Source organism: Choloepus didactylus, chromosome X, assembly GCF_015220235.1.
Source record: "Choloepus didactylus isolate mChoDid1 chromosome X, mChoDid1.pri, whole genome shotgun sequence".
NCBI classification, from domain to species: domain Eukaryota; kingdom Metazoa; phylum Chordata; class Mammalia; order Pilosa; family Megalonychidae; genus Choloepus; species Choloepus didactylus.
Genome location: NC_051334.1, coordinates 94,855,584 through 94,868,329, shown reverse-complemented (window position 1 = coordinate 94,868,329; position 12,746 = coordinate 94,855,584). Strand labels below are relative to the sequence as shown.

The window sequence follows — 12,746 nt, the reverse complement described above, 5'->3', positions numbered from 1 at the left end:
CTTGCGTGTGTAGTTGGTGTTGCCTGCCCTGTATATGGGGCGTGTTTCTGGGCAGTCAGGGAGGGGGGTGTGGCTCTAACAATCAAATCTCCCTGGTGATCCTAGAGTTCTAAGGCTGCTGCAATAGTCTAATCCTTCAGTTCAGTCCTGCCACAGTTTGTCTCTGCCACTGACCCACAAGTCCTTGGTATTGGCGTATGGCTCCTGAGACTTGCAAGTGGGCCCCTCTTCCAGGCCGTGCACCCCGGGTCCTCTGTTGAGGGATGACTGTGCTATGTCACAGGTGAGTGCCGTCCCCCCAGGGCAGTTCTGGGCTGCTGGGCTGTGTAGGGAGGCTCCCAGTCTGCTGAAATGATGGCTGAATGGGGCTTTGTTAATTCACACTTCTCTACCTTCCCAAATCTGGGACAATCAGCTGAGGTTGCAGGGAAGGCTAATGTCCACGCCCAGTTTTGTGGTGTGTGCCTGTTATTTGAAGCACTTCCATCACTCTGGGTTGTCTGGGGCAGTTCTGGGCTATGGGGCTGGCGATGGGCAGGAGTGTTTCCTGTCCACCAGGATGATGGCTGTGAGCGGACACCCCCCTTTTCTTGTGAAGTTGTGGTGTTTAGTGAATTTTCTCAGCCACTGGATTATTGCGTTTTGTCTCAGAGCTCTCCTAGTTCTGCTCTTGACTTGACCTGCCCAAATTGCAGGTCTTTGAAGCTTTCTGTATTGGGCTTCTTAGAGTAATTGTTTTAGAAAAAGAAAAAAGGATTAAAAAAAAAAAAAAAAAAAAGGGCCCTCCTCAGAGATCTAATGGGTTATTGAAATGCTAAGAGACAAAGCAACCAGGGCCATTAAGGAAAGGTCCACAGGGCAGAGAGATCAGCTTTTCTTCGGGATTTGCATATGCGCCTCAGGGCCTGAGCTCTGCCCTTCCCCTTTCTATGTTCACCAGAACTCCAAAAATCCTCCGCTTTTATTTTGGAGTTTTTCGTGTTGTTTTTTTTCTATGCCTGTCTCCTCTCTGCTGGGCTGGCTGCTCTCAGATTCTCTGGTGTCTTGTCTCCGTCTATCTATGGTTGGAGTTTGGATCAGCAGAATGAGTTTCCGATAAGGGCTGCCACTGCAGTTCTCCCTTCTCCTTCCTGGATCTGACAGCCCCTCCTCCCACGGGACTGAGCCTGGCAGGGAGGGGCGCGGGTCCCCTGGCCGCAAAAACTTACAGATTTCGCTGATCTCAGCAGTTCCACGTTTTCATGAGTGTTGTATGAAGTATGCCCAAAGTCAGATTGCTCTGTGGTGTCCAGTCCACGCAGTTCCTGGCTTTCTACCTACTTTCCTGGAGGAGTAACTAAAACATACAGCTCACTAGTCTGCCATCTTGCCCCGCCTCCTTTCATGGTCTTTTGATCTCTCTTTTTTTTTTTTTCATTTAAACCAAGTAAAATTTTAATGCTTTCCACACTTCATAAATATCTATTATATGACTTAAAATGCTCAGTTGTGATCAGTATAGTTTTAATGTGTCCTTATGAGTCATTATTCCATAATTCAAGATAGCCTTCACATTTGGTGTTAGGTAATAGATGACTGGTAAAAGATATCTGATATCACATTTTAACCACCTATTTCTCTATTTCTCCTAGCAATTCCATGGTTAAAAGTAGTACTTTATGATTCCTTCCCTTTAGTAGGAGGTGGCTGATATGAGTTAATTTTTATGTGTTGTCAAAATAAGTATATGTGATTTATACTTTTGTATATGATCATTTGTGTTTATTTTTAAAAGTTGTTTATTTTGTTACTCCCTGAAATATTTCTAATGCTACCAATATCTTAGGAAATTCAAAGAAGATTCAGTTGACTATTTGTTTCATTGTTGATTCTATTAGCACAAGATAAGCAATATGTTCAGTTTAAATCTATTTATATTTCTATCATCCAGAAATGTAAACAGTACATTTAACTGAAAATGTGCATTCAAAATGCAGAACTGATTTTCTGGCCCTGTTAGCCCTAAATTTGTAATTGTAAAACTATTCTTGATATATATGTCTTTCCTAAGACTGCTTTATAATACTTGTTGAGATATGGGTTTTACTTAGTTAACCTCATGTGGAGCTCTAGAGTAAGGATAAAATTAAGGTGGGGGTGCCTACATCCTGTAATGGTGGATTTTTCCTTCCTGTATTTGTCTTTCCATTCCAGTGACATTTAGTCTTGCTATGTTTCATTATTTTTCTTTCTTTTCTTATAATGCCAGTGCTTACTTCTGGTTTCTATTCACTTTTTTTAAATGTGAAACCCTTGTATTACAGATATGCAAAACTTTCAAATGAATAATTAAATGTATTTTTAAATTAACTTTCTTTAAAATTTTCTTAAATTTATACACACTCTATACCCACTGTATTAGTTTCTTGGCTGCTAAAACAAATACCATACAATGGGTTGGTTTCAGAGGCTAGGTGGCTTGCTTCCTCCCAGTGTGTGTATTTTCTGTTTTGCCAGCAGTCTTTGGGGTTCCTTGGCTTTTCAGTCACTTGGAAAAGTACATGGCAGCATCTTTTTTTCCTTTTCTTCTGGGCTCTGTTGACATCTAGCTTGTGGCTTACCTATTGTATCCAATTTCCTTTGCTTATAAGGACTTCATTCACATTGTATTGAGACCCATCCTCATTCAGTTTGGGTACACTTTAACTAATAACATCATTAAAGGCTCTTTTTACAAATGGTTTCACATCAATAGAATTGGGAGTTGGAATCTGAACATGCCTTTGTGGGGGACATGATTTCATCTCCAATACCTACCAAGCAACAGCTCCCCCATAAAAATAGTTTTGAGGGTTTCTATTGGTAATTTTATTTTTAAACTCTTCCTATTAAAAATTACTTTTTCTTTTTTTATTCCCTTTTTAGGAAATTCAGTGTATTTTTGGCTTTCTGCTACCATAAGATCAAACATGTATTGTACTGGACATTAGGAATACAAAGATGAATGTGATAATACCTGCTTTCAAAAAGCTCAGAGTATAGTGGAAGAGAAAGACAAATAATAAGTTATTAGGGCACAGTGTGATAATATTATTTGGTGGCTGCCTACTGAGAAAAGTGGTCTTTTCTTCATTCTCATGTTGGGAACTTTTAGGGTAATGCTTCTGAGAATGAAAAGCCACGTTGCATTTTTACAATGATTGCCATACATGGATCTTAATAAAGAGAAGAAGGGACATTGGACAGAGACTTTCTTTTGGACAATTTGTTAGGTTCAGTAAAACTAGAGTACAGTTGTTTCCTAGCTCTGAACACTTTAAAAAGTTGATATTATCCATATTTATAATGATGATCTAAAACATGGCAGGAACTAAGGTGTGTTCTTAACCACAAAAATAGTGTGTTTTCTTCAATATAGAATCACAGATCTGCAGGAGAACTTAGAGACCCATTTAACACAATCTAATCCTTTTTTTTTTTTAGTTTGAGAAAACTGAAGTACAAAGTGCTTTGTGATTTCACCAAGGCTGCTTAGCTTATGCATGGCAGCACCATTACCAAAGCAAAAATCTATTGACTCTTCCTCCAGTGTTTTTTACATTGGAGAAAACTTCCAAAAAGTATGTTTTTGTTAAATCCCATTTTTGAAGACCAGAAATTGATTCATAGTGTGTGGTGAAAACCCAGTTAACCATAGTATTAACAATATGATACAATCTGTTTCTTTTGGTATATATATTTTATATTACAAAGGTGCATACAGATATACCATAATTCAATATATCCATAAATGTAAGCTATAAAGCACATGTATTTGCATTGAAAGAGGTTCTTGACTTAATAAAAAATGACCCCTTTCAAATGGGAAAACTCATTCCCAAAGCAAATTTAAATATTTATAAATCACTGAATACACAAAAGGGTCTGGCAAAATACTGTTTTGATGTGTAGGAAACATCCATTGACATACTTTCACAGCTGATTATTCTTCATTTTCTATTTATTTAGTAGTGGCTCCCAATGCACAAAGCTGCAATTCCTCCTTGTTGATAACCCTTTCAAGAGAGTGATTGCCTGATTAGCTATGTTATTTAGTTCTTTTAGTTACAATGAAACTTAGCTGCCATGAAGCTGATGATTAATTAGTCTTCATTGATTTATCAATTAATTGAAGGGTAGATTGATTGAATGTTGGAATTTAATTAGTTGGTAAATTGAGAACCTTCTTGCCCTCCAGAATAGGACTAATGTGGTATAATAGAAAGCTCCCAAGACTTCTAGATATTGTGATTAACTAGTCATGTGAACTTAAACTGTGGGTCTCTGTTTTCTCCTCTATATAACCTGAGGGTTGGATAACATATCCCTTCCAGATCTGGCATTTTGTGATATGTAATACCTCTGAGGTTTTATTTCATTCTAGCTACTGTGCTTCTGTAGAGACAAGAATCACAACTCACTTGAGTGTAGTTATCACAGCTGAGTAGAGTTTTGTACCAGAAGCATAAATACTTCCTAGGTGGCTTCCTTTATGCCTCACCCATGTGGTAGTATATATGATATATAATGTATATACAAATTTTCAAAAAAAGTAGGATTATGGCCTAGAAACATTTACTTCAGCTCTGCAAATTTTGTCTATGCCAGTTTCTTTTTCATTGATGTTTCTAGTTAGACATTTAAATATTTATCACTGACTACTTAAAAGTCTGGTGAAATACTGTTTAAAGGTGTGGTTGAGGTTCATATTTTATGTCATGCCTCACAATTTACAAGGTTTTATCTATCACTTTACTTTCTCTGCATCCACCTAATAAGTTATACTCCAGCATGGTTCTTGAGACTCTTAGTTGTTGACACTTTTTCCTTTTGTGATGTAGTTGTAAGGGAAGGCTGGAGCACAGATTTTACATGCTTTTACTTACATAAATTATATCATAGGGATGGTGGTGGTGTATCTGTATGTGTTGGAAAACAAGTAAATAAGGATACTAGTAGCCCATAAAACTGGTGCTAGATTGAGGAAGTCTGTGGGATAGACTGTCCTTTTTATATGGAACTAATCATAAGATTTTGCAACTGTATTTGAGTATTGTTTGGATTTCTTTTAACAGGATGAAGGAGCTGTTAAAGAATTCCCTATTCCTCATCATGTTAAGGAAGGATATGAGAAAGCAGATCCTGCACAGTTTGAGTTGCTCAAGGTTCTCGGTCAGGGATCATTTGGAAAGGTAATGAATGTTTTTCCCCATTTTTTTTTCTTCTAAACATTTGGCAAAAAAAATGTGCATATACATAGAACGCTGATAAATGTGCCATTTCCAAACTCTTTTTATTTCTGTTGTACTTTCATTCCCACTTCTTTATACTTCTCTATAGTAATCAATACTTTCCAAACACCTGTGCTCACTGATTTCTTTAGGGCAAAATACAGCATGCTATTTATTAGCTGCCTAAATCTAGGTAGTTTGATTTTTTTTTTAAATATTGTCATACTTGTTTTCCTGTTCATCTGCTGGCATAAACACAACTTGCCAACTCCCATAAATTTCATCTACATTTCTTAGGTCTGCTACAGATATCAGAATTGATGTATCAATTCATATATGAATTTATCAATTCATCTTTCATGTGTTAGAGCAATATGTGTGTAACATAGAGCAATGGTAGGTACTGTTATATGGGTTGTGTTAAACTCTTGTGAGGAGCTTAAATTTCAAGGGAGAAAGCAAAGTTGAAAAGTTTTAACTCTTAAATTGATTATTAGAGTTGTTTAAGTTCTTCTTGCAAAGTAGTACATAGTTCTGGTTTCTGACCTTTGTATATCTAACATCTAAGTCATGAGGATTATTGCATGCCCATAGTAAGCAGCAGCCTTTAGGAAAACAACAATAACAATTGAAGGAAAGAAAGATAAGAAGAAACTACTAATTTCAGAATGTCTGAATTTTAGTTTCAAAGGTGGTGTGATGGTTAGGTTTATGTGTCAACTCAGCCAAGTGATGGTGTCTAGGTTTCTGGTCAAGCAAGCACTGTCCTGTTACTGCATGGACATTTGTGGCTGGTTAATAAACCAGAAGGCTGGTTTATTAAATAATCAGTCAATTTACTGCAGCTGTGACTGATTATGTCAATGAAGGGTATGTCTTCTGCAATGAGAGAATTCAATCCCTAGATTTAATCCAATCAGTTGAAGACTTTTAAGGAAGAGAGAGAGAGGCCCTTCATTTCTTCTTCAGCTAGCCAACAAAGTATTTCCTGATGAGTTCATCAAACACCTTCATCAGAGTTACCAGTTTGCTGCCTGTGGAGTTCATTGAACACATTCATTGGAGTTGCCAGTTCACTGCCTGCACTATTGAATTTGGACTCATGCATCCCCACAGTTGTGTGAGACACTTTTATAAAATCTTATAATTACAGATTTCTCTTTTTGATTCTGTTTCCCTAGAGAACCCTAACTAATACAGGTGGAAAGTAAGGCAGTTGGGCAGAATGGTGATTATTTGTTATGCTCTGAAAAAGACTTGAATAGTTATGCTGGGAGAGCAAAACTAGAAGGAGTTGTTAATAGACTGGTGGGGATGCCATGTGTTTATAGAGCTGACCTGTCAGGTAGGCATGTGCATGCAACAAACCTTTATTTTAAAGTTTCAAAATGTACAATATTGCTCTGACTATATTATGATATATAGCTATTTATATGGTATTAATTTTAAATACTTGACTTAAAATCTCAGGCAAAATTTTGAAGCTATTAAAAGTAATCATTTTGTCATTTGATGTATGTGTATATTCACATATGTGTTTATTTCCACCTGACTTTTGTTCAAGAAACAATCTAAGGCTTTCATAGATGAATATTAGTGAATAAGCAGAGAAGATGATGGAAGCAGGGAAAAATGAGTGCAGGAATAATTAGTTGAAGCCAGGAATATGCTCTGTTATTCACAAATACATAGTATAAGGCCTATAAGTTTTGTAGAACTGGGCAAAAAATGAAGCTGTGTGTGAAAGGGTAAAGTTTTCTGGCAGCCATTACAAAGAAGCTGATACATTCAATTGTATGATTATTGACAGTATCTGTAATATATAAACAGATCAAACTGACAAAAGATATTACTCTCATGGGTATTCAGAAAGAGGATACTATATAACATAATGGAATGTCTTCAATAATATCTTCACATTAAATACATCAACATGTTGACAAGCTCTCAATGTTATCCTTAAATTCAGGGAACACCCAGCTTTGTCTGTACAGGAACTTTGGTTTAACAAAGTATATCACTGAAGGCTTTTTAAAATTTCTAATATGAAAATACAGAATAATGATCTTTATGCAGTTGACAACCAAAAAAAATTGATGATGACTTTTTATTTTTGCTTCCTAGGATGTGAATATACTTGCTTGTCAGGATTGCATCATTTGCGTAGGCACTGTGTGGGTGTTACTTCTTATATGCTGATCCTATTCAGGAATGTGGCCAAGGCTGTGAAGCAGATAAGTGTAGGAGAATTCCAAGAAACTTGGGGCTGCAGAGTCTTATTTAACTTTTTCTGCAAATGTTCCATTGTTAAAACACAATAACTGGGATTTTAGCACATATTAAGCCTTGAGACCTTAAATATCTTGATAGCCTATTTAATACTGGGGGGTGTGCTGGTTTGAGACAGTTATGTACCCCAGAAATGCCATGCCCTTTTAATCCAATCTTGTGGGTGCATACTAATTGTGGGTAGGATCTGTTGATTAGGTTGTTTCCATGGTGATGTGACCCTACTAATTCAAGTGGGCCTTAATCACATTTACTGGAGTCCTTAATGAGAGGATAAAAGGCAGAGACATTTTGGAGAGGACTCAGAGAAGTGAAGATATGTAATCCAGGGTTTGCCCCCAGGAGAAGTTAAGAAAGAAGCTAAGGCAAAAGCCCATAGATGTTTTGGAGAAAGCCACTTAAACCAGAAGCTAAACCCAACAGAGAAGGTTCACCAGAGCCAGCCATATGCCTTCCCATGTGACAGGAACCCTAGATGCCATTGACCTTTTCTCAGAGAAGGTATATGTGTTTTGATGCCTTAAATTGGACATTTTCATGGGCTTAGAACTGTAAAATTTCAACCTACTAAATCCCCAATGAAAAAGCCAATCCATTTTGGGAATATTACATTTTGGCAGCTTTAGCAAACTGGAACAGATTTTACTACCAGAAAAGTGGAGTGCTGTGATTTGCAAATACCAAAAATGCTGAAACAGCTTTATAAATGGGTAAGGGTTAGAAATGATGAATGTGTCATTGCAAACTGGAGGAAAGGTGATCCTTGTTTTAAAGTGGCAGAGAATTTGGCAAAATTGAGTCCTGGTGTTAGATGGAAGGCAGAATTTGAAAGTGATGTGCTGGGATACTTAGCAGAAGAGATTTCCAAATTAAATTTGCAAAATGCAGCCTTGCTTCTCCTTGCAGCTTATAATAAAATCTGAGTGGAAAGGGATAAGCTGAGAACTGAACTCTTGGGTACAAAGAAACCACAAATTGATGGTCTGAAAAATTTCAGGCTTTCAGAAAGTGAGACCTCAGAGGATAGTGCCCCACATGAGGATTTATCTAAACTTGGAATCTCTCAGCCATTTCAGCATGAACCAGGATTGGAAATGGAGTTATCCAGAAAAGATTTATGGAAAGCCCTATTGTCTGATAGTTGGGATCCCTGTATGCTACATGAGAAACCAATGTTTTTATGGGATCTGTATAAACAAAACCACTGTCAGTCTGGACTAAAAGGAAGAGAAAAAGGACAGATGGAAGTGAAAATTACTTCAAAGACAGAACCATGGAAGCTGAGGTCTGGTGTCAAGAAACCTTGGGCCAGGAGAATGGACTCAACCATGCATGTGGAAGGGGTGTGTTTGCCCCAGAAGCAAAGGGTGGGCCTTCCACCTCAGTGTTCAAAAAAGTGTTGGTACCTCTGGCTTCAGAGAGAGTGGAGAACATTCCTCAGGGATTGGGGAGAGCCTGACCACCACCCCACTCTTCTGAAGGGGTTAAGCATGTGCCATCCAGATGTTTGAGGAGGGTGGATCTGAAAGCAAGGTGGTCTTCCAGTGCCTGGATATGTTGGAGCAATAACCCCAGCATTTGGAGAGAGCAGGGCCACAGGATGAGCCCTTGAAAAGGATGGGACTGGTGTTCTCTCAAGCACCAAGGATAAAATGCCATTCCATAAATGACTTTCAGACTATGAAATCTAATGGAGTTTGCCCTCCAGGTTTTAGGAACTGTTTGGGTCCCACGACCCTGGTTTTCTTTTCAGTTTCTCCCTATGGCAATGGAAATGTTTATCCTATGACTGTCCCTCCTTTGTATATTGGGAGCAGGTAACGTGTTCTGAGTTTCACAGGTGTGGTCACTGTAGAAGACAGTTTGGCAGTTCCTTAGGAAGCTAAGTATAGAATTACCATGTGACCTGTTAATCCCACTACTGCATATGTACCCAGAACAATTGAAAGCAGGGACTCAACAGATATTTGCACATCAATGATTCTAGTAGCATTATTCATGTGTAAAAAGACAGATGCAGTTCAAGCATCCATCAACTGATGAATTTATAAACAAATGTGGTAGATACATATGATGCAATATTATTCAGCTGTAAAAGGGAACAAAGTTGTGATGCATGTGACAACATGAACGAACCTTGAGGACATTGTATTGAGTGATATATGCTAGACAGAAAAGGACAAATATTGCATGATTTCACTGTTATGAACTAATTATAATAAGCAAGCTGTTGGAGTTAGAATCTAAAATGTAGGTTACCAAGTGATAGATTTGGGTTAGAGAATGGGGAGTTGATGCTTAATTTGTACAGATTTTCTATTTATGCTGATAGTAAAGGTTTGAAAATGGATGGTGGTTTTGGTAGCACATTATTGTGAGTGTAATCAGCAGCACTGAATTGTATAGGTGAATGCAGTTAAAAGAGGAAATTTTTGCATGTATGTATTAGTAAATTAAAAATTAAAAGATAAAACAGGATGGTCCAGCATGGTGAACCCTATTGTAGGCAGTTGACTGTAGTTAATAGTTTAAGAATGTTCTTTCATAAATTATAACAAATGTATGATACTAATACAAGGTGGTAATAATAGGGTGGTATCTGGGAAAATACACCTAATGTAAATAACAGATGATAGAACTACTTTAATACTCTTTCATCAATTGTAAGAAAGGTAACTACTGTTAAAAATAGTATAACTATAAAACAGTGCTATCATTCAGTAGTATCAAATATTCCACACCAATTCAAGGTGTTGGTTCTCTGGTGGTATATGGCAATCTTGTATTTTATGCATAATTGTTTTGTAAACTCACTTCTCTAATAAAAAATGTAAGTTTTAGTGAAGAATGTCCTTGAGACATTAAAAGTTATTAAATTTATTAAATGTCAATCTTTGAGAACACTTCTTTTTAATATTCTGTGTGATGAAGTAGGCAGTACACTTCAGTTGCTAACACAACAGGATGGTTGTCTCAAGGCAAATCACTTGTGTGATTTTTTTTAAATAGTGAGCTGATCTAACCACTTTTTTCATGGAACACACTTCTTGCTTGAAATTATGACTGGCAAACTATGGCTATTTAAACTTGGGTATTTGGTATTTTCTCAGAAAATGGAGTAAGCCAGTTGCTTCATGGAAAACAATTCACTTTATGTTTGTCAGTGATACAAGTTTAGCTTTTAAAGCAATAATTAGAATTTTGGAAAATTTTTATTTGCCACTGTGAGCTTGACTTCTTCTTAATACTTTTCTGATGAGATTAGTGGTGCAACATTTGGAAGATGCACATAACTCAGTGACCCAGTAATTTTGAGATGACTAATGCATGGTGTTATCAAATCAGACAGGGTTACAAGATCCATTCAAAGTGCAAGGTAGAGCAGTGGATTTTTATATAACAGAATACAGACTGATAATTGATATGCTTTCAGATTCCCCATTGCACCTAACTTTTAAGAAACTGCCACTTGTCAAGTTCTGTTGTCATATCAAAGAAGATATAAATTGAGTACCTTCTTTGGATATAGAATTAAAATATGTGAAAAGGCTATTAAAAATATTCCTCCCTTTGCTCACACAGATTCATATCTGTGTAAGGCCTGGTTGTCTTCCTATTCCTCAACCCAAACAACTTATTGCAAAGGCTGAATCTAGAAGCAGATATGAGAATCTAACTTTCTTCTATTAGACCAGATATTAGAGATTTGCAAAAATATAAATAATGTTACACTTCTCATTTTTTGAAAATCTAGTTATCTTTATGAAAATATTTACATTGACATTTAATGGGTTTATTATTTTAAAAGAATGAATACATATTTACTTTTTCCCATTTTAATTTCCTATATGGTAAATATCAATAGGTATAACTCATAAACAAAAGCTTTTGAAGTCTTCAACTGTTGTTAAGAATATAAAGTATTTCTGAGACCAAAAAATTGAGAATTGCTTTCCTGGAAGAGATTTGTGTTGGAGTCATCACTCATAAAATGACTTGACCTATTTGTTTCAATCCCTTGGTCATATGACTTTGATTAGGAAAAGGAAGCTCTTTGGTTATCTGCATTTATATGCCAGCTCAATAAAATTAAGTGAAAACTTTGAGCCTGATGCTTAGAATTAATGTCATTTGTTTGGCTGTGAAGCTTTCCTTAGTGCTGTGGCAGTTCACTTAATCTGCTGTTTAAAAAACTGCTAAGGGCTGCCTCTTAAATCAGCTATTCAGACAAGTAAAAGTCCATTTGTTTGCTAATAACTGAAAACTTGGAAAAATAACAGATGAGTAAATATGCATCTTGGACTGTATCTTCTTTAGCTTACTGATACTTACTATATGACATTTAGGATCCAATGAAAATTGTTTGCATGTGTATTCTATCTAAGCCAGGTTGAATGACATTCTTCTGTGATTAAAAAGCCTTATTTAGCACTGGTAATGTAGAATATTTTAATTTTATTTTCTAATGGTTGCATTATAAAGAGCACTGAGGGTAGATTATGGTTGTGTTAAAGTTAACACCCTTTGCTCACCAGTTTCATTAGTGAAAATTCTGGATTTTTAGGAATATCCTTTCCAAGTTTAAATCCAATAAAAACAATTCCATGGAATGAATCCATTGAAATCTTTTACAAGACCTATACTTTCTCAGGTCTCTGAATTGTCTGGGGAAATCTGTTTGGAGTTCAGACTAGGTTTCAGACAATAGAAAATAGCATAACTTAGTAGTTTTAAAATGTTAGCCCTTTTCAATTGTGAAATATTTGTGGTGATCTCTAAAATACATGATTTGGTTCAACCCCCAAATTTTTCTCCAAAGGTATTTTCATGTTGCAAAAACCAACCATTTCTTAATATGTGGAATCCCTTGATTAGTCTATCCCAAGTGTGGTCTGTGAACTGCTTGCTACTGGTTCATTATTAGACATGTTCAGAGACTGAGTAAGCATTTAGAAACTCTTACAGCATTTTGGTGGCTAATTTTATGGGTGTGGAATTTATTAGTTTAAAAAAGGGATTGTTTGTTTCTTTTTCCTTATTGTTTTGGTTGTCTTAATAGCCACTAGCTTTTTTAATGCAATTTTATTGAGATATGCTCACACAACATATGATCCATCCAAAGAATGCAATCAGTATCATATAGTTGTGCATTCATTGCCACAGTCAATTTTAGAACATTTTCATTACTCCAAGATAAAGAAAAAAATA

The 12,746-nt window shown here is 36.4% G+C and overlaps 1 protein-coding gene across 1 annotated transcript in view; it reads left to right on the top strand.

Annotated features, from left to right (window-relative positions):
• The window catches only part of RPS6KA6 (ribosomal protein S6 kinase A6), a 326,190-nt gene that overhangs the window by 65,348 nt on the left and 248,096 nt on the right, over nt 1–12,746 (top strand). The window contains exon 2 of the mRNA XM_037821825.1: nt 5,094–5,210. Within this exon, the coding sequence (XP_037677753.1) occupies nt 5,094–5,210 (117 nt within the window). The remainder of the gene's footprint in view (nt 1–5,093; nt 5,211–12,746) is intronic.